At 52.0% G+C, this 21,089-nt stretch overlaps 1 protein-coding gene across 4 annotated transcripts in view; it reads right to left on the bottom strand.

Moving 5' to 3' along the window:
* Positions 1–2,053: 2,053 nt before the first annotated feature.
* The window catches only part of DDX4 (DEAD-box helicase 4), a 1,682,862-nt gene continuing 1,663,826 nt past the window's right edge, over positions 2,054–21,089 (bottom strand). For all 4 annotated transcript variants that reach the window (XM_085631316.1, XM_085631317.1, XM_085631319.1 and 1 more), the window contains one exon: positions 2,054–2,348. In XM_085631316.1, the coding sequence (XP_085487442.1) occupies positions 2,274–2,348 (75 nt within the window). In that variant the 3' untranslated portion in view covers positions 2,054–2,273. The remainder of the gene's footprint in view (positions 2,349–21,089) is intronic.

Raw genomic sequence — 21,089 nt, 5'->3', positions numbered from 1 at the left:
ATATATATATATAAATATAAAAGACAGGTAACGAGCCACGACCATGCAACATGGTTGCAATAGGAGCACACCTAGTGTAGTGCATTAATGGCAGGCGGTAGCTGCATTTGAAACGTGATAAACACCATGAAAATCTCCCAAGGAGGAGAATGAGGCAAATAAGCAAGACAACCCATGACGTATAGAAGATGACGCCAAGGCACAACATTGAGCACCATACAACAGAAGATAAGAGCACCAGGTGATGCATAGAGCCCAAGGGATCTCTAGGCCCAGTTGACATAAAGCAGAGCTATATAATAGCATACAAGTACCCACTTGGAGTATGGCACACCCCTACAACAGGTAACACGTCTTAAGGCAAACCACAGTCAGAGGACCAGACATAACAATCTGTGGAACACTGCCACAGTAGGCTAACTGCCAGCTCAAAACACATAATGCATCCAAGGATGCTAAATGAAAGGGTAAGTACTGCAGAACATGCGAAAGGAAGACCTGAGGCTTACTACCAGCCTAAAACAAAACGCATTTAAAAAATGCTAAATGAAAAGTTACCACCCCGGAACAAACGCCTGAGGAATACAGGCCTAAGGGGGAGGGAGTGAAAGCCCGCAAGGAGGCGCTGAACAGCAGTTTCAGCGTGAGCATCAAACAATACCCCATCAAAGGGTAGATCAACAAGTCGCTCTCTGATATTCTCCGGGAAGACGCTATATCGCAACCAAGCATGGCGCCGCAAGGCAACCAAACCAGCCATAGCCCGGCCTAAGGAATCAGCAGTATCCAAGGCAGAGCCAATTGTAAATTCAGCAAGGTCACGGCCATCCCGGAGAAGATGGAGGTTAAGACGAGTGCCTTCAGCAGTAGCGGAGAGCAGAAACTCTGCAGAGTCCCACAGGGCAGAGGTAGCCTGAGCCAGGACACACACTGTATTTAGTGACCGTAGAGCAGAACTAGTGGAGGCAAAGATGTTCTGACCCCATGACTCAAGCCATCAAGACTCCCGGGAGGGAGGAAGCATTAGCCGGGGCAAGGAAGCGAAGGCAGTTTGCAAAACAAACCCCTGCACATCAGGATGGACAAATAAGCAAACTGGATCATGTGGAGCAGGACGGTGGTGGTGCAAGACAGAACAAGCCACCGGATCACCTGAAGCTGGCAGAACCCAGGTGCCCAAAAGGGCATCATAAAGAGAAGCTTCAAAGGGCAGAAGCGGCTCCACATTTCCTGACCCACGGAGAAGGACATCAAGTAGAGGGTCCACAGATAAGGTGACTGAAGGAGGTTGCATGTTTAAAATCCGAGTGGCCAAGGAGACTACTCTCAGAAAAGCCGCACCAGCCTCGGAAGCCCTCCGTGGAGGTGACAGCAGCTCATCTGTAGGTGAGGGCTGTAAGCTAAGCCTCCCCAGACACTGAGGGTGCGACCAATGCCCAACTGAAGGGAGCTCCATTGACTAATGAAGGGCCTGATGGGGCTCTTGAGGAGGCAGGGAGTCTGCCGGGTCCACGGGCTCCTGAGGAGGTGGGGGATCCTGCGAGGGCGACTACAAACTCTCTTCAGAAGCTTCCGGAGAAGAGTCAACAACCCGGCGTCGATGCAGCGCCAAAACGACTTTAGTCGGCGCCGATCGCACCTCGTCTGGCAAAGATTATGTTCTAATGTCAGTTGCTGAAGTTGTCTGCTTGAACTTCACACCAACAGCCACAACTTTTAAAGTGACATCTACACAGCAGACACTCATACATTCTGCTTTTCATGAACTAAAACAGAAGTAAGAAATCAGTTTGTAAGAACTATTGAAAAACACATGAACACACAAACTGAGAATTAAAACAGCACCCTGAGAGCTAATAAGGAATTAAAAAGCAGCACACTAGACTCAGACTTTACTAGGAAGCGAACGAAGAAAAATATGCAGAGCAAAAAAAGCAGGGAGTGGGAACTCAACTCTGTAGAGGACAGGGCTCCATTAAATTCCTTTTTTCTTTCAACTCTTTCAGGTTACATCACCCAGTTACCATGCAGTACAAACCTTTCAATACTTGGGAATGGTCCACAAACATTTTATTAACAGACAAATATATATAATATTTTACAGAATGTAAAGATCCAGACATGACTAGGCAAAAAGCAAATTCCACAGGTGATAAGACACTTTCTAAAACATAACTAAGCTTGTATGAAAAAGAAATCCAGCAAACAGTTTTTTTTAAATAACTTTCTCAGTAGTAGATCTGGAGCATAGACATGCTTTGGTTGCTTTTCAATCAATCCCATGATGCATCGTCGTCGTCCGCAGCAAATGCAGGCTGCGCATGCCCTCCAGGAATGTGCGATACACCCTGCAAAGCAGACAAAATAAGTTTAGCTCTTCGATTTGTTTAATACTAGATTAAGTTGCAAACCAATTTCCAATAATACAGTACATGGTTTTACTGTGCTGGCAATGGAACCCTCTTCTCTAAACTATACATTAGTAAAATAATATGAGCTAGTACATAGTTAAGCCAATAACCGGTGCAGAATAAGCACCTTCACCAGTATTCTTGTAGGGGAGATCAGATAAGCAGAAGGATCTGACCAATTGCAGAAGTGTTGATATTACTATTTCAATGAAAAGTTCCAATCATTTCAGACACAGTCAAATCAAATGCAGATTGGCTCACTGTGGAAAGCTATGAAATGGGTCTCATTAAATGGGGCACAAGTAACCCCAGACATCTTTCTCCCATGATAGGCCTCATCAGTGAGATTCAGACTCATGTGGCCAATTCCTTCTGTAATTCTGCAGTGTGCGAACTATGGAATGCAATACTTCACAAAGCAGGTGCCATTTATTTTTCTCAAAAAGAGCACAGATTCCATTCGAAAACCTCTCCCTGATCTATGGAGAAGAGGAAGTACACCCCTCAGATGATGCTTCTTGGTCTTGCTGGATAACGATCCCCTCCTATTGTTGCCAAAGAGACAAGTGTCAATTTAAATGTTTGCTACTGCTTTAAAGTAGTGGTGCCACAGCACACTAGCTGGGTCTAGCCTCCCATCAGAGGTCTTGGCTCTCAGAGAACGAGCTCAAAGGTCCTCATAACGCTCCTTCACAGCGAAAACATAGCACATTTTTATACAGAGAAAAATCTATCTGGATAAGGTGTCTGGGCTACCAGAAACACCCACATATAATTGGTCATCTACCAGTGCACAATAGTGTGATCAATTTCAAAGTTAAGCGCTCTATTGGGGTTAAATTGTTGAAGCCTCTACTCCTTGGGGGGATGCAACAGACAGAAGGAAAATGCTACTTACCCAGTATGCATCTGTTCTTGGCATACAGAGCTGTAGTCATATGCTGTGCACAGATTGCCATCTAGTGTTGGGTTCGGATGTTTGCACTTTGTTTTTCTTCGCAGAAGTCTTTCAAGTCACGAGGAAGGTGACAACACCTTTCGGTGATAGTGCCCATGGGCATCGACTCCATTGTTGGATTGTTTTCTCGCAGAGGCTGATAATGGAGTTAGTAAGAGTAGTAAAGAACTAGTTACTTACCTTCGGTAACGATATATCTGTAAGAAACATTAGTTAGTTAGATTCCTTACCTTAGAATATCCCCAGGCGTCAGGCTGGATCAGGAAAGATTTTGTCGTCAGCAATACCCTTGCGCGTCGCTAGGCGTCGTCTGCGGCTCCGCGTCCGTCGTCGTGATCGCCGGCGGAGTACTTAGACGCCACCCTCGCACGCTGACGTCAGTTCTTGTACATAGCTTTACGCGCCAGGAACGCAGAGCCATGCAAGAAACCAACACTGGTGCCATGAATCTAGGGCCCTGAAAGGGATGACCTTAACCCTAGATATAAGTTCGCAGAACGGGGAGGATGGGTGGGGCGGTAAGGAATCTAACTAATGTTTCCTTCAGATATATCGTTACCGAAGGTAAGTAACTTGTTCATCTGTAAGAAACAAGTTAGTTAGATTCCTTACCTTAGAATAGATACCCCAGCAATACCAACCCCGTTGGGGGGTCTGCAAACCAAGATCACACCAGGAAGTCCTGGGGAACGGAACGGCCAAAAAAGCAGTCTCTCCGGACTTGGCTGTCCAGGCAGTAATGCTTGGCAAACGTGTGCAGCGAGGTCCACGTTGCTGCCTGACAAATGTCCTGCACAGGGACTCCCCGTCCCAGGGCAGTAGTAGCCGCTGTAGCCCGAGTGGAATGGGCCCTCAGCCCCACAGGAGGTTCCGTCTTAGCAAAGGAATAACCGGTCTTGATGAACAAGTTACTTACCTTCGGTAACGATGTATCTGTAAGAAACATTAGTTAGTTAGATTCCTCACCTTAGAATATCCCCAGGCGTCAGACTGGATCCGGAAGATTTTTCGTCAGCAATACCCCTTGCGCGTCGCTAGGCGTCGTCTGCGGCTCCGCGTCCGTCGTCGGCGTCGTGCGCCGGGATGAGGTCGGAGTACTTAGACGCCGCCCTCGCGCGCTGTCAGTTCTTGTACATAGCCTTCCGCGCCAGGAACGCAGAGCCATGCAAAGACCGACACTGGTGCCAAAAATAAAATCTAGGGGCCTGAAAAGGATAACCTTAACCCTAGATGTCAGTTCGCAGAACGGCGAGGATGGGTGGGTCGGTGAGGAATCTAACTAACTAATGTTTCTTACAGATACATCGTTACCGAAGGTAAGTAACTTGTTCATCTGAAAGAAACACGTTAGTTAGATTCCTCACCTTAGAATAGATACCCAAGCAATACCATCCCCGGTGGTGGGTCTGCGAACCAAGATCACACCAGAAAGTCCTGGAGGACAGAACGGCCAAAGAAGCCATCCCTCCGGACTTGGCTGTCAAGGCAATAATGCCTGGCAAACGTGTGTAGCGAAGCCCACGTCGCCGCCTGACAGATGTCCTGCAAAGGGACTCCCCGTCCCAAGGCAGTAGTAGCCGCCGTGGCCCGAGTAGAATGGGCGCGCAGCCCAGCAGGAGGGTCCTTTTTAGCCAAGGAATAGCAAATTTTTATACACAAAACGACCCACCGAGAGATGGTCCGTTTGTGCACAGCTTTCCCCTTCTTAGCGCCCACGTACCCAACAAAAAGCTGGTCGTCCACCCGGAACTGTTTTGTGCGGTCCAGATAAAAGGAGAGCGCACGTTTTGGTTCCAGACGGTGGAGCCTCTCTTCCTCTTTGGAAGGATGCGGAGGCGGAAAGAAGGTGGGCAAGGTGACAGACTGCCCAAGGTGAAATGGAGTCACCACTTTAGGAAGAAAAGAGGGACGAGGCCGAAGGACAACCTTGTCCGGATGAACAGACAGAAAAGGAGGCTTTGAAGATAAAGCCTGGAGCTCACTCACCCGTCTAGCCGAGGTGATGGCTACCAGAAAAGCAGTCTTAAGAGTCAGAAGACGAAGAGGGCAATTGTGAAGAGGCTCGAAGGGAGCGCACATCAAGAATGTCAAGACCAGATTCAAGTCCCACTGAGGCATTACAAAAGGGACCGGAGGGAACGTGTGTGTAATGCCTTTGAGAAAGCGTGTAACCACAGGGGACTTGAAAAGAGAAGGCTGATCAGGAAGCCGCAAGAAGGCGGAGAGGGCAGCAAGACAACCTTTCAGGGTGCCCAGGGCAGAGCCCTGCCGGGCCAGAGAAAGAAGAAAGAGGAGAACCTCAGAAAGAGGGGCGGAAAGGGGATCCACAGCCTTTGCTGTGCACCATGCCACAAATTTGTTCCACCGGCAGGCGTATACCGACTTTGTGGATGGACGCCTGGCTGCCAGAATGATATCACAGACTTCAGGAGGCAAGTCAAATGGCATCAACTGCCGCCGCTCAATCTCCACGCATGGAGGTGGAGGCTGGACAGGTTCGGGTGGAGGACCGTCCCCTGCTGCTGCGACAGAAGATCCTCCCGAAGGGGCAGACGAATCGGGGGATCGGTCAACATACTGAGTAGCTCGGGATACCAGTATCTTCGTGCCCAATCCGGAGCCACCAAGATGACTTGGGCCCGGTCGTGCCTGATCTTCTTCAGCACTCTGGGCAGAAGTGGTATAGGCGGAAAGGCGTACAACAGACCGCAACTCCACTCGTGACGAAAAGCGTCGCCGAGCGAGTGCCGCCTTGGAAATTCCAACGCGCAGAACTGCTGACATTGCGCGTTCTCTTCGGTGGCGAATAGATCTAACCAAGGCTCTCCCCACTGCTGAAAGAGACCTTGCGCCACTTCGGAGTTCAGACGCCATTCGTGATCCATCATGCACCGGCGGCTGAGTTCGTCTGCTCTGGCGTTCAGAGAGCCCGCCAGATGTTGAACCACCAGGGTGACGCCCTGGTGTTCCAGCCATGTCCAGAGGCGCAGAGCCTCCTGACAAAGGGTCCACGACCCCACCCCGCCCTGTTTGTTGCAATACCACATGGCGGTGGTGTTGTCCGTGAACACCTGCACGACACTTCCCCTGACAGAGGGAAGGAAGGCTTTCAGTGCAAGCCGGATCGCTCTCAACTCCAACAGGTTGATGTGGAGACGAGACTCCGCCGGAGACCAGAGGCCTCTGATCTCCGCCTCTCCCATATGGCCACCCCATCCCAGGAGGGACGCATCCGTCACTACAACATGCTCCGGTTGGGGAAGGGAGAGGCTCTTGCCCTTGACCCACTCGCGGTCCGTGAGCCACCACTGCAACTGTTGTGCAGTGCCCTCCGAGATCAAGACATGGTCGGACAGGTTGCCGTGATGCTGGGCCCACTGAAACTTCAGGTCCCACTGCAGAGCCCGCATGCGCCGCCTGGCGTGATGCACTAGTAGGATGCAGGAGGCCATCAGCCCCAGAAGCCGCAACACTAGCCTGACCGAAACCCGGGATAGAGGCCGAAAGATGGGAATCAGGGCCTGTATATCCCGGACCCGCTGTTCCGGTGGATGGACCCGGAACTGCGCCGAATCGAGAACCGCTCCGATGAAGAGGAGCTTCTGAGAGGGACTCAGGTGTGACTTCGGCACGTTGATGGAAAACCCCAGCAAATGCAGGAGATCCGCCGTAGTCTGGAGGTGGGAGACGACTGCCTGGGGCGAGCCCGCCTTCAACAACCAGTCGTCGAGATAGGGGAAGACTGGAACCCCTGATCTGCGCAGATGAGCTGCGACCACCGCCATCACTTTCGTGAACACCCGAGGGGCACTGGTGAGGCCGAAGGGGAGCACGGTAAACTGAAAGTGCTCTTGGCCCACCGTGAACCGCAGGTAACGCCGGTGGGCCGGCAGGACGGGGATATGGAAATATGCGTCCTGCAAGTCCAACGCTACCATCCAGTCTCCAGGGTCTAGGGCAGCTAAAACCTGAGCCAACGTTAGCATCTTGAACCTTTCCTTTCGGAGGAAGGCATTGACATTCCGGAGGTCCAAGATAGGGCGTAGGCCCCCCTTGCCCTTCTTGGGAACCAGAAAGTAGTGGGAATAACAACCACGACCTACTTCTGGACCCGGAACGCGCTCGACGGCCCCCTTGGCCAAGAGAGCCGAAACTTCCTCGCGGAGAAGATTCAAATGATCCCCCGAGGTACGGTGGTGCTGCGGTGGCATGGCTGGAGGGGTCGTCTCGAAGGGGAGGGAGTAGCCCCTTCGGACGATTTGCAGCACCCACCTGTCCGATGTTATGGACCGCCAGTGGAGCAGGTGATGGCGAACTCTGCCGCCCACTGGCGTGGTATGGGCCTGAAAGCTCGGACTAGGAGGGCTTTGAGGCGGATGCTGCCGGGGTGGAGGTGGGCTGACCACGTCGTCCTCCATTTCCGCCACGGCGGAAACCACGTCCGCGACCGCGCGCAGGTTGGTTCTGCGGCTGGTGGCTTTGCGGACGCGAGGAGGCGCCCCTTCCTTGGCCACGAAAGGGGCGAAAAGCGGAGGTGTGCGCCCGCGGAGCCGAGAGGCCCAAGGACTTGGCCGTAGCCCGGGAGTCCTTGAAGCGGTTCAGCGCACTGTCCGCCTTCTCACCAAACAGGCGAGTGCCATCAAAGGGCATGTCCATGAGGGTGGACTGGACATCCCCGGAAAATGACGTGGACCGCATCCAGGCGTGGCGGCGGAGCGCCACCGTGGTGGAAATCGCCCGACCCAGCGAGTCCGTGGTGTCAAGCCCACAGCGTATGGCGTGCCGTGCTGCATCCCTCCCATCGGCCAAAGCCTGGGTAAGGCGTGTCCGGGCCTCCTCCGGACACAGGGGCAGCACGTCCTCCACCGTATCCCACAGAGAATGGGAATAACGGTCCAAGAGACAGGCGGTGTTCAAAGACCGCAGGCCCAAACTAAGGGACGAGAACAGTTTCTTGCCAAGCTGCTCGAGTCTCTTGGAATCCCGGTCCGGCGGAGCGGTCGGGAAGGAGGATTGGGAGGTAGAGGCCTGGATGACCAGACTCTCGGGGGTGGGGTGTTGGGACAGGAAACTGGAGTCGCCCGGAGCAGGGCGGTGGCGCCTGGCGACGTTCCTATCCACAGGAGGAACTGTGGAGGGCTTGGACCAGGTGCCCTGCAGAACGTCAGTGAGGGCCTCATTGAACGGCAGCAGAGGCTCAGTGGAGCTTGCTGCGGATTGATGCACCTCAGTGAGGATGTTAGTCCTCACAGCCACGGCAGGCAGCTCGAGCCCAAGGGCTGTGGCCGCCTTGCGCAGCACCACAGAAAATGCTGCACCCTCCTCCGAAGCCACAGTCGGAGGAGAAGTGAATCCAGTGTCTGGCGGGGTGTCCAGCCCACTGGCCTCCCCCAGTTCATCTGCCCAGTCCTGTGAAAGCTGTGACTGAACAGCCATAGGGTCCTCGAACCCCTCCCAGTCGCCCCCGTCTTCCGATTCCTGATAGACAGGAGGAATGATCGGAGCCGGACTGTAGAGATGATAGGTCTCAAGCGGCGCCGGACGCGGCGTCGGTCGACGCCGTTGCGGCGTCGGGTCCGGAATAGGGCTAAACTGGGGTTGGACGCCGTCCGGAGTCGGCGCCGAAGGCGTCGGCGGTTCATTCGTCGGCGCCGGTGGAGGAGTGATTAGGTTAACCGGCGTCGACGGGGGCCCAGGAATGGGCCCCGCGGGGACCTGCGGCGTCGAGACCGGAGTCGTCGACGGCGCCGGGGCCGGAGCCGCCGGCAGGCAAGGTCGCCCAGTCGAGCCCGCGGGGCCCGAAGGCGCGCCAGCGGGCGTCGACGGCGGGGCCAGTCTCCTCATGGCCGAGAGGTAGGCACTGATCTCCGCCGACGTCGCGTTAGTCCCAGGGACCGGAGGGTGTGGGGACGAACGCGGCGCCTGCGGCTCCGCCGGAGCCGCGGGGGTGGAACCACCCTGACCCTCGGCCGAGTCGCGCGACCGTCGAGGGGAGTCCGAAGAGCGATGTCGCCTCTTGGACTTCTTAGAATGTTTGGACTTACCCGACGACTTGGAGCCGGACGATCGGTGGTGGCGTCGGCTAGGGCTCCGCGAGCGATCCTTGGACCTCCTCCTGGACCGGGATCGCGCACGACGCGGAGCCGAGTGGCGAAGCTCGAGAAGCTTGCGGGACCGCTCCCGCCTAGCCTTCGAAGTCAGGGCCTGGCAATCGGAGCACGACTCCGCGTCGTGGTCGGGGCCTAAACAGTAAAGGCACCGGCGGTGGTGATCGGTCACCGACATCAGTCGATGGCAATCCTCGCAAGCCTTGAACCCAGGCATCCTACCGGCACCAGATGTCGACAGACAAGGATCAAAAATGATCAAAAAAGATTTAGTCAAAAAAGACTAAAAGGGGTAGCTCTCCCGGATCTGCGCTTACTGGCGCGGAAAAAAGAAGAACTGACGTCAGCGCGCGAGGGCGGCATCTAAGTACTCCGACGACGTCATCCCGGCGCACGACGCCGACGACGGACGCGGAGCCGCAGACGACGCCTAGCGACGCGCAAGGGGTATTGCTGACGAAAAATCTTCCGGATCCAGTCTGACGCCTGGGGATATTCTAAGGTGAGGAATCTAACTAACATGTTTCTTTCAGATGCACAAAACGACCCACCAAGAGATGGTTCGCTTGTGCACCGCCCGCCCCTTCTTAGCGCCCACGTAGCCAACGAAGAGTTGGTTGTCCACCCGGAACTGTTTCATGCGGTCCAGATAGAAGGAGAGCGCACGTTTTGGGTCCAAACGGTGGAGCCTCTCTTCCTCTTTCGAGTGATGCGGAAAGAAGGTGGGCAATGTAACAGACTGGCCGATGTGAAAGGCAGTAACCACCTTAGGGAGAAAGGAAGGACGAGTCCTGAGAACAACCTTATCCGGATGGACAGAGAGGAAAGGAGGTTTAGAAGAAAAAGCCTGGAGCTCACTCACCTGTCTGGCAGAGGTGATGGCAACCAGGAAAGCAGTCTTAAGAGTCAGAAGACGAAGAGGACAATTATGAAGTGGTTCAAAGGGAGCGCACATCAGGTAGGTTAACACCAGGTTCAAGTCCCACCGAGGCATTACAAAAGTGACAGGAGGAAACGTGTGAGTAATGGCCTTTAAAGAATCTAGCAACAACAGGGGACTTGAAAAGAGAAGGCTGATCAGGAAGCTGTTAGAAGGCAGAAACAGTTGAAAGATATCCCTTGAGGGTGCCCAGAGCAGAGCCCTGCTGGGCCAGGGAAAGAAGAAAAAGGAGAACTTCAGAAAGAGGGGCGGAAAGGGGATCCACAGCCTTTGCTGTGCACAATGCCACAAATTTGTTCCACCTGCAGGCGTATACCGTTTTAGTGGAGGGACGCCTGGCTGCCAGAATGACATCACAGACTTCAGGAGGCAATTCAAATAGCATCAACTTTCGCCACTTAATCTCCACGCATGGAGGTGGAGGCTGGACAGGTTCGGGTGGAGGACCGTCCCCTGCAGCTGCGACAGAAGGTCCTCCTGAAGAGGCAGTCGAATCAGGGGATCGATTAACAGACTGAGTAGCTCGGGATACCAGTATCTTCGGGCCCAATCCGGAGCCACAAGGATGACTTGGGCCCGGTCGCGCCTGATCATCTTCAGCACTCTGGGTAGAAGTGGTATAGGCGGAAAGGCGTACAACAGACCGCAGCTCCACTCACGACGAAAAGTGTCTCTGAGCGAGTGCTGCCTTGGAAATTCCAACACGCAGAACTGATGACATTGCGCGTTCTCTTCGGTGGCGAATAGATCTAACCAAGGCTCTCCCCACTGCTGAAAGAGGCCTTGCGCCAAATCCGAGTTCAGACGCCATTCATGATCCATTCGCACTGGCATTTGAGTTTGTCCGCCCTGGCGTTCAGAGAACCCGCCAGGTTTTGAACCACCAGGGTGATGCCCTGATGTTTCAGCCATGTCCAGAGGTGCAGAGCCTCCTGACAAAGGGTCCATGACCCCACCCCGCACGTTGCAATACCACATGGCGGTTTTGTCCGTGAACACCTGCACTACACTTCCCCGTACAGAGGGAAGGAATGCAGTCAGTGCAAACCGGATCGCCCGCAGCTCCAGTAGGTTGCTATGGAGCAGGGACTCCGCCGGAGACCAGAGGCCTCTGATATCCGCCTCTCCCATGTGGCCCCCCTGTTGCTTTTGCTATACTGGTTTTCGACTTAGATGTGGCTGTGGGCCTGCTAATCAGACCCATAGCCCTGCTGTTCTCTCTCTAAATGAATACTATGTACTTTAGGTGCATAACCCATTTGGATAGGATCACCGTATTGGCCCCTGTACAGTGTACCTTAGGTACCCAGGGCATAGGTGTATCCAACCAGGGGCTGCAGCATGTATTATGCCACCCCTGGCCTGGCTTTCCATTATGACACAACTGGCTGATCACTCAGCTGGGGCAAGGTCGTGTAATCACTCCTTGCTTAGGTGTAGTATTCCTATACCTATCTTATATATAGACACATGAGTACCTATCAGCCACTCCTATGGCAGGCCTTGACAATCCTGGAGGCAGAGTTCTTGGTAACATGTGAGATGGTGCTCTAGCATGAGCTGAGCCTGTCTGCAGCTTTCGGAACCATGTCCTTATAGCTGTTCTATGATATAGCCTACCATATACTCTTAAAGTGCCTTATAATCTCAAACGGTTATGGTAACTATGGTTTGGCTTTATCGAAACATGTCGTGTAAGGTGTCTAACACTTTGGAATAATACTCCCATCCCATTTCTGGGGATGAAGATATTATCCCTCCCTTCTAGAGGGAGAAGACATGTTGTAACCTACTTACCCGGTTAAAGTTAACCAGAGCCCCAGCATCACAAAATGGATGCTGCTGCCACAGACACGAGTCTGACCTCCTGCTGCTGGGAGTGATCCCGGCAAGGGAGGCTTGGACAATAGGTTTCCTGCCTTGGGAGGTGCGAGCACCACCCCAGACAGGCCTTGGTGTATTGGGGCAGGGAGGGATGAATAGAATGAGACACTGCCTTGGGCACACAAGGTGTCCCATGCATAGTCCAGTTCAAACCGGTGCTGGGGCACTCCAGCCCCAGTCCTAGCGCGAAACTGGACAAAGGGAAGGGAGTGTAACCACCCCCCTCCCAGGTCCCACCCATAAGGCGTGACTTAGCAGGCAACCCAGCCCCCCAGATTGGTATAAGAGTGGTAGCTGGGCCCCAGGAGATTAGATTATCCTGAACCGGCAACTTGAACAGAAACTCTGGACCTTCGACATTCGACGAAAGAAGAAGACTGAAGAATCTCCCTTGTGGCCAAGGAGTTGCTACCCTGTGCAAACCGGCACCATCAAGAGACTACCCTTTGCTTTGATGAAGTTCTACGAGGGACCGACTGCAGAGCCCGACCAGAGCCTTGACTTCCAGACTTATCCGACCCTGATCCACATCCACAGCCGAGCTGAGATCCATTGAAGGCGACGAGAGACGTGGGACCGGCTACCTGGGAAAAGTGGCGAGTATCTTCCAGCGCAGCTTCTGAGGTACCCTCGAAGTTGTGCACCGGGGATTGAGAAGCCCCAACCCCAAGCACCATCTGCACCGAAGATCAGCCCCCCACACTCCAAGAGTCCTGCGTGGGGCCCTTCTGCATTTTCCTGCTTGCCGCGTCTGTCCGGTTGCTTGCCCGTTGGCTAGCGGCCTTTATGACGACACACCTGTAAATCTTCCCTGCTGGTTTGGCCCCTCCAGACTGGCTCCCGCTTCTTTGCAAAAGAGAAGCACCCCAGACCTTCCTGGTCTGCACCAGAAGCAAGTCCTCCATTCTTTGTGGGTTCCACTTGCCAAGGCTTGGTGAGTCCTAGTTCGACTTCGACGCCGCCGACAGCAAGAGCCTTCGTGGGACAGCTCACCTCCTGGTCGCCCTCGACGTCTCCTGGTACCCGTGGCTGCAGCGACAAGCTTCACCCTTCACCTGCAATCTTCACGACATCGCCTGGTTCCTTCCTGGTTCCACGTGGTCACTTGCTAGTGACCTTGACTCTGTCCCTTCTGCTTGCAGGTACCCTTCCTTCTTGATCCCGGCCTTGGGATCCACCGGACACTCTGCACTGACTGCCTGTCAGCAACTTTCCTTCAGGCATCCATAGAAGTCCACGACGAAACCCGACGCAAGTTCACACCTATGCACCCGCAGCCTGTGGGCTAGGTAACTTGGGTACTTCGGTGCTCACAAGGGTAGTGACTATCCTAGGGTCTAGTTTCCGAGTCTCGACTCTCTAGTTGCTTCAGAAGTGTCCTTAAACTGCTCATTTCAAAACTGTACTATTTCTATCGATTATACGCATTACGCGTGAGTGTTTCCACTCTGCACCTGAATTCCGTGGGCCTCCCACTTCCTAACTGTTGGTAGTGTAGTGTAGCCCCAGCGATTCCCTAGGCCTATCCTATTTCAGTGACAGTGGTCCTTATACCACTTACTTAGTATATGGTTTGCGTGGCCCCTAGGGCCTAACTGTATTACTTACCTGTGTGACTTAATGTATGCTTAAATAAGACTGTGTTGTACTTACCTCGAATCTCATAACGAGTGCTGAGGGTTTGACTAGAATAAATACACTTTATTTTATATATATATCTGTTGTGGTGTCCTTTCATTTGGTATTCAAGGGATTATATATGGTATCACAGCTGGCTTCACATGCCATTCAGAGTTTAGCCTAAGACTGCTCTTGTCCATGCTACCACTAGGATAGCTGGTCTATAAGGTTGACTTTACAACCAATCACCATAAGGGTTGTTTGGACTGATGTAAGGTGTACACTAGAACTAGTGACATCATACATCAGGCCAACTTCACACATTGGTGAGCACCGGTTGGGATCTGAGCTTGCTGTTGTAATACCATTGTAATCTTGAGATACTAAATTGAAAGATCACACAGATATTGTTTAGGTACATATAACATAGATTATAATACTTAAGTCCTACTGGACTTAGTTGTTGTAGGTTGAAGGGCCTAACACACCCTAACTACAACTACTAGAGAGGTTTAGTAGAAACAACTAGTGTAGGTAGGTGCACACACCACACCCTCACTAGATCATGTCTCTGGGAGGAGATCAAGGAGATGCTCTCTCAGGAGGGGCAGGTCTGAAAAAGACCCCCTCTAGATATGATACCCTAACTTTTCAGGAGATGAGACAATTGTGTACCTCCAGAAAGTTAAAACAGGGTGCAAACCCTCCCCTCCTTCAGCTAGTGCAGATCCTAGAGGAATATGATGCTCTTAGGACCTCACAGGCTAGTACCCTAGGTACAAGGGAGGGTCTACCCACTACAGATGAGTCCGAGGGGACTTCAGATGATGAGGTAGACAGCCAGGGCCAAGTAGGAAGTCTTAGCCAGGCTAACCTAAGCTTACATGGGAGTTTGCATGGGGTTCCCCCATACAGACCCCCAAGTGGGCTTAACCAGAGAGGTTGGAGAGACAGATCCCCTTCAGGGGAATCCATCCACTCCCATGTCTCTAGCATCTCTAATGCCTCTTCTCAAAGGGGAATGACTTCCCCCCCAGAGAAAGGAGCATGAAGCCAGAATGAGGGAAGCTAATCTGAGAATTGAGAGGGAAGAACTTGCCCTTGCCAAGGAGAAGCTTGCTCTGGCTAGAGAGCAGAAGTTAAGTGGGTTAGAACCCACTGGTGGCAGCAATATCCCCAAAGATAGAGACAGTCACTATGATAATAGAAACCTGAGCAAGATTGTCCCTCCCTACAAGTGTGGGGATGACATCTACAAATGGATAACTGCTTTGGAGAGAGCTTGCAAAGTACAGCAGGTACCCCAAAGTCAGTGGGCAGCTATCTTGTGGCTCTCCTTCTCTGAGAAAGGTAGAGACAAGCTCCTCACAGTTAGTGATGAGGATGCAGACAATTACACTGTCCTGAAGAGTGCTCTAATTGATGGGTTTGGCCTAACCACTGAACAATACAGGTTGTTGTTCAGGGATACCCAGAAGACACAGACTCAGGACTGGACTGACTTTGTAGATTGTGCCACTAAGGCTCTGGAAGGCTGGCTAGTGGGAAGTAAGGTTAAGGACTATACAGGATTGTATAATTTGATCAGGAGAGAACAAATCCTTAACAACTGTCAAAACCAGCTACTGCACCAACACCTGATTGATTCTGATCTGACTTCTCCCCAAGAATTGGGAAAGAAGGCAGATAGGTGGGTCAGGACTAGAGTTAAGCAGAAAAACCAGAACCAGGGCGGTGATCAGAAAAAGGCAGACCAGAAGGGTAATGATCAGAAACAAAAAGACCAGAAGTCTTCACCAGGCCCCCAAAAGGCTCAGGGGGAGGGTGGTCCCAAAAAGGATAAAAAGAAAGATGGCCAAAAGAAACCATGGTGCAACTATTGTAAGTCCAACTCACATTGGTTTAGTGAGCGCACCAAAAAGGATAAGCCCCCAGCCACCATTGCCCCTAAGGCAACTGTACCCCCTAGTTCAGCTGTAAGTGGTGGTTCCCAGCAAAAGGGTGTAGTAGGGTTAACCCTGCGAACTGAGGAGGATTCTGGCCTAGTCAGAATACCTACTCAGGCTGTTCTGATCTGTGATGGGGACTTAGCTTTGTCCTCTACTGTAGGCCCCAGTAACCTGGGCAAGTACAGACAGACTCCTTTTATCAACCAAAGAATGGCTCAGGCCTACAGGGACACTGGGGCTAGTGTCACAATGGTGACACCTGCCTTTGTGGACCCTGGACAGATCATACTAGGTGAGAACTAGCTAGTGACCAACACTTGTAATGCCACTACCTCCCATAGTGTGGCTATTGTTAACTTCTCCTGGGGAGGGGTAACTGGCCTCAAGAAAGTTGTTGTTAGTTCAGACCTTCCTGTAGAGTGTTTACTGGGCAATGATCTTGAATCTTCAGTCTGGTCTGAAGTGGAGTATAGGACCCATGCAGAAATGCTGAGGATAGATGCACATGTCCTTGCTGTGAAGAGGTCACAGGCCAAAAAGTGCACCACTGAACAAGTGCTGGATCCTGAAACTATGGACCAGTCACAAACCAAGAGAAAGAGCAGTAGGGTAAAGGCTGTGCCTTCCCCCCTGCCTCAGGCATTGGATCAGCCCTCACAGGAGGATGATTCTGAGAGCCCTGAAGGAACTGTCCTAGAAGAACTGGAACCTGATCAGGTTGAGTTTCTTGGGACAGGGGGACCTTCAAGGGCAGATCTGAGGCAGGCACAATTAGACTGCCCCTCTCTTGAACACCTCAGACAGCAGGCTGCTGCTGAGGCTGCAGGGAATGCTCAAGGTACCCATAGAGTGTATTGGGATGAAGAGCTACTGTATTCAGAGGCTAGAGACCCCAAGCCTGGTGCATCCAGGAGGTAGGTCATACCACTGAAGTTCAGAGGCTTCCTTCTTACCTTGGCCCATGATATTCCCCTTGCAGGACACTTAGGCCAGAACAAGACTTGGGACAGGTTTGTCCCTCACTTTCACTGGCCCCATATGTCAGAAGATACCAAGGAGTTTTGTCGCTCCTGTGTCACCTGCCAAGCCAGTGGCAAATCAGGTGGCACCACATTGGCCCCCCTTATACCACTACCTGTGGCGGGGGTTCCCTTTGAAAGAGTGGGCATAGATATTGTAGGACCAATGGACCCACAAACAGCATCTGGGCACAGATTCATACTGGTGATAGTGGACCATGCCACCAGGTATCCAGAAGCTATTCCCCTGAGGACCACAACAGCACCGGTTGTGGCAAGGGCCCGGCTTGGAATATTCTCCAGAGTGGGCTTTCCAAAGCAGGTCATTTCTAACAGAGGTGCCAACTTCATGTCAGGATACTTGACTGCAATGTGGAAGGAGTGTGGTGTGAACTACAAGTTCACCACACCCTATTACCCACAGTGCAATGGGCTTGTTGAGAGATTCAACAAGACTCTAAAGGGAATGATAAAAGGTTTACCAGACAAGCTTAGGCAAAGATGGGACATCCTTTTACCCTGCCTTCTGTTTGCTTACAGAGAGGTGGCGCAGGGGATATTCACAAGGTGAGGAATCCACTGGCAGATGTATCCATCAGAAAAGCTTGGCATGACCAAAAGTCTGTGCTGACTGTTTACCAGCCAGGCCAGAAAGTGTGAGTGTGGGAGCCAGTGGCCCCAGCAGCACTCCAAGACAAGTGGTCTGGACCCCACACTATTGTTGAGAAAAAGGGAGAAGTCACCTACTTGGTGGACCTTGGGACTCCCAGAAGCCCCCACAGGGTGCTTCATGTCAACAGATTGAAGGTATAGGTTGACAGGGCATACATGGGCTTACTCATGGCTACAGATGAGGGGCAGGAGGAAGAGAGTGACCCTCTCCCAGGCCTGTTGACTCAGAACCCTGATGATGGCTCAATTGATGGTGTGGTCTTTTCTGACAGCCTCACTGTCCATCAGCAACAGGACTGCAGACAAGTTCTGCAATCCTACAGACATATGTTCTCTCTGACCCCAAGTCAGACAAACTGGTGCACCCACGAGGTGGACACTGGTGACAGTCTGCCTGTGAAGAGTAAAATCTACAGGCAACCTGACCATGGCAGGGACTGCATAAAAGTTGAGGTACAAAAGATGTTGGAGCTGGGAGTCATTGAACCTTCAGAGAGCCCTTGGGCTAGTCCTGTAGTTCTTGTGCCAAAACCCCACACCCAAGATGGTAAGAGAGAGATGAGGTTTTGCGCGGATTACAGAGGTCTCAGTGCTGTCACTAGGACAGATGCCCACCCAATACCTAGGGCAGATGAGCTCATTGACAGACTGGCAGCTGCTAAGTTTTTGAGCACATTCGACCTGACAGCAGGCTACTGGCAAATCAGACTAGCTGAGAGTGCAAAGGCCAAAACTGCTTTCTCGACCCCAGGAGGACATTATCAATTTGTGGTAATGCCCTTTGGTTTGAAGAATGCACCTGCCACTTTCCAAAGGTTGGTGAATCAAGTCCTTACTGGGTTGGATGATTATTGTGCAGCTTATCTTGATGATATTGCTGTCTTTAGCTCCACCTGGGAGGATCACCTGGTCCACCTGAGGAATGTTTTAGAGGCCCTGCAAAAGGCAGGCCTCACTATCAAGGCCACTAAGTGCCAGATAGGGCAGAGCAAGGTTGTATACCTGGGCCACCTAGTTGGTGGGGGTCAGGTTCAACCACTGGAGAGCAAGATCCAGACCATAAAGGACTGGACTCCTCCAACTACCCAGACTCAGGTCAGAGCTTTCTTGGGCCTGACTGGGTACTACAGAAAGTTTGTTAAGAACTATTGGTCCATTGTGACACCACTTAATGACTTGACCTCCAAGAAAATGCCAAAGAAAGTTCAGTGGACAGTAAGCTGTCAGTCAAAAAGCATTTGATGACCTGAAGCAGGCCATGTGCAGTGCACCTATTCTGAAAAGTCCAGACTACTCCAAAGAGTTCATTTTCCAGACAGATGCTTCTGAGTTGGGTGTGGGAGCTGTTCTTTCACAACTTAATATAGATGGTCAAGACCAGCCCATTGCTTTTATAAGTTGAAGGTTGACCCCTAGAGAGAAACGTTGGTCAGCTATTGAGAGGGAGGCCTTTGCTGTGGTTTGGGCCCTGAAGAAGCTGAGGCCATACTTGTTTGGCACTCACTTCAAGATTCAGACAGACCATAAGCCCCTCTCTTGTGGCTAAATCAGATGAAGGGTGAAAATCCCAAACTTCTTAGGTGGTCCATTTCCCTACAGGGGATGGACTTCACAGTGGAACATAGACCTGGGACTGACCATGCCAATGCAGATGGACTCTCCAGATATTTCCACTTAGAACATGAAGACTCAACTGGTCAAGGTTAGTTTAATGTCCCTAAGTTTGGGGGGGGGGGGGGGGGGGGAGGGGGGTTGTGTAGGAGAGTAGGGTCTGCTTTCTATGTTCACCCCCACTTTTGCTTTAGCTCCACTGGTTTTCGACTTAGATGTGGCTGTGGGCCTGCTAATCAGACCCACAGCCCTGCTGTTCTCTCTCTAAATTAATACTATGTACTTTAGGTGCATAACCCATTTGGATAGGATCACCTTATTGGCACCTGTACAGTGTACCTTAGGTACCCAGGGCATAGGTGTATCCTAGGCCTACCAGGGGCTGCAGCATGTATTATGCCACCCCTGGCCTGGCTTTCCATTATGACACAACTGGCTGATCACACAACCGGGGCAAGGTTGTGTAATCACTCCTTGCTTAGGTGTAGTATTCCTATACCTATCTTATAGACACATGTGTACCTATCAGCCACTCCTATGGCAGGCCTTGCCAATCCTGGAGGCAGAGTGCTTGGTAACATGTGAAGGAGAAGCACCTCAGACCTTCCTGGTCTGCAACATAAGCAAGTCCTTCATCCTGCGTGGGTTGCGCTTGCCAAGGCTTGTTGGGTCCCAACTTGACATAGACGCCGCCAACAGCAAGAGCCTTCGTGGGGCAGCTCGGCTCCTGGTTCTGGTCGTCCTTGACACCTCCTGGTACCCGTGGCTGCTGCGACAAGCTTCACCTCTTCACCTGCATCTTCACGACATCGCCTGGTTCCTCCCTGGTTCCTTCCCGGCTCCTGGCTGGTGACCTAGACTCTGTCCCCTCTGCTTGCAGGTATCCTCCTTCTTGATTCCAGCCTTGGAATCCACCGGACACTCTTCACTGACTGCCTGTCAGCATCTTTTCTTCAGGCACCCATAGGAGTCAACAACGAAACCCGACGCAAGTTCACACCTATGCACCCGCAGCCCGTGGGCTAGGTAACTTGAGTACTCCGGTGCTCACAAGGGTACTGACTATCCTAGGGTCTAGTTTCCAAGTCTCTAACTCCTAGCTCCTTCCGAAGTGTCCTAAAACTCTTTCATTCTAAACGAACAAGTTACTTACCTTCGGTAACGCTTTTTCTGGTGGATACAGTATCTGCCTGTGGATTCCTCACCTTGTGAATATCCCCCGCGCCAGCATTCCACAGAACTTTTCTTCCCCGGCATTCCACGTCGACGTGGGCGACGTCACAATACACCGGCTCCGCACGCGACTCCGATCGACGTCACCGGAGCCATAAGAAGCCCACGTCGGCGTGATGACGTCAGTTCCACCCATTTTTTCCCCGTGCCTTCGAGGCGAACAGGTGGACTAACGACAGACTCAAAGTATACACAGTATACAATACACCAACACATATGCATAGCATACAAAGGAAAAGAATGCTAAATAAACAAGCATTTCCTACAATTGCACAACAAAGCATAAAAACATTACCACAAGACCTACTTCATGGTATACAAAGGTGGACAACGGGGAGGCGGGTGGGTCAGTGAGGAATCCACAGGCAGATACTGTATCCACCAGAAAAAGCGTTACCGAAGGTAAGTAACTTGTTCTTCTGATGGATACATCTGCCAGTGGATTCCTCACCTTGTGAATAGATTCCCACAGCAGTCCCACTCCCGGAGGAGGGTGTCCACCTTCCTATACCAAAAAGTCTTGTAATACAGAGCGCGCGAAGTGGCCCTCCCTCCTCATCTCAGAGTCCAAGCAATAATGCTTTGCGAAAGTATGGAGGGAGGCCCAAGTCGCGGCCTTACAAATATCTGCCACAGGAACACCCCGGGCCAGAGCAGATGTCGAAGACTTAGCTCTAGTAGAGTG

The sequence above is a fragment of the Triturus cristatus genome, chromosome 2_1 (assembly GCF_964204655.1).
Source record: "Triturus cristatus chromosome 2_1, aTriCri1.1, whole genome shotgun sequence".
Classification (NCBI taxonomy): Eukaryota; Metazoa; Chordata; class Amphibia; order Caudata; family Salamandridae; genus Triturus; species Triturus cristatus.
The sequence above is the reverse complement of the archived record's forward strand: the minus strand, read 5'-3'. Positions and strand labels throughout refer to the sequence as shown.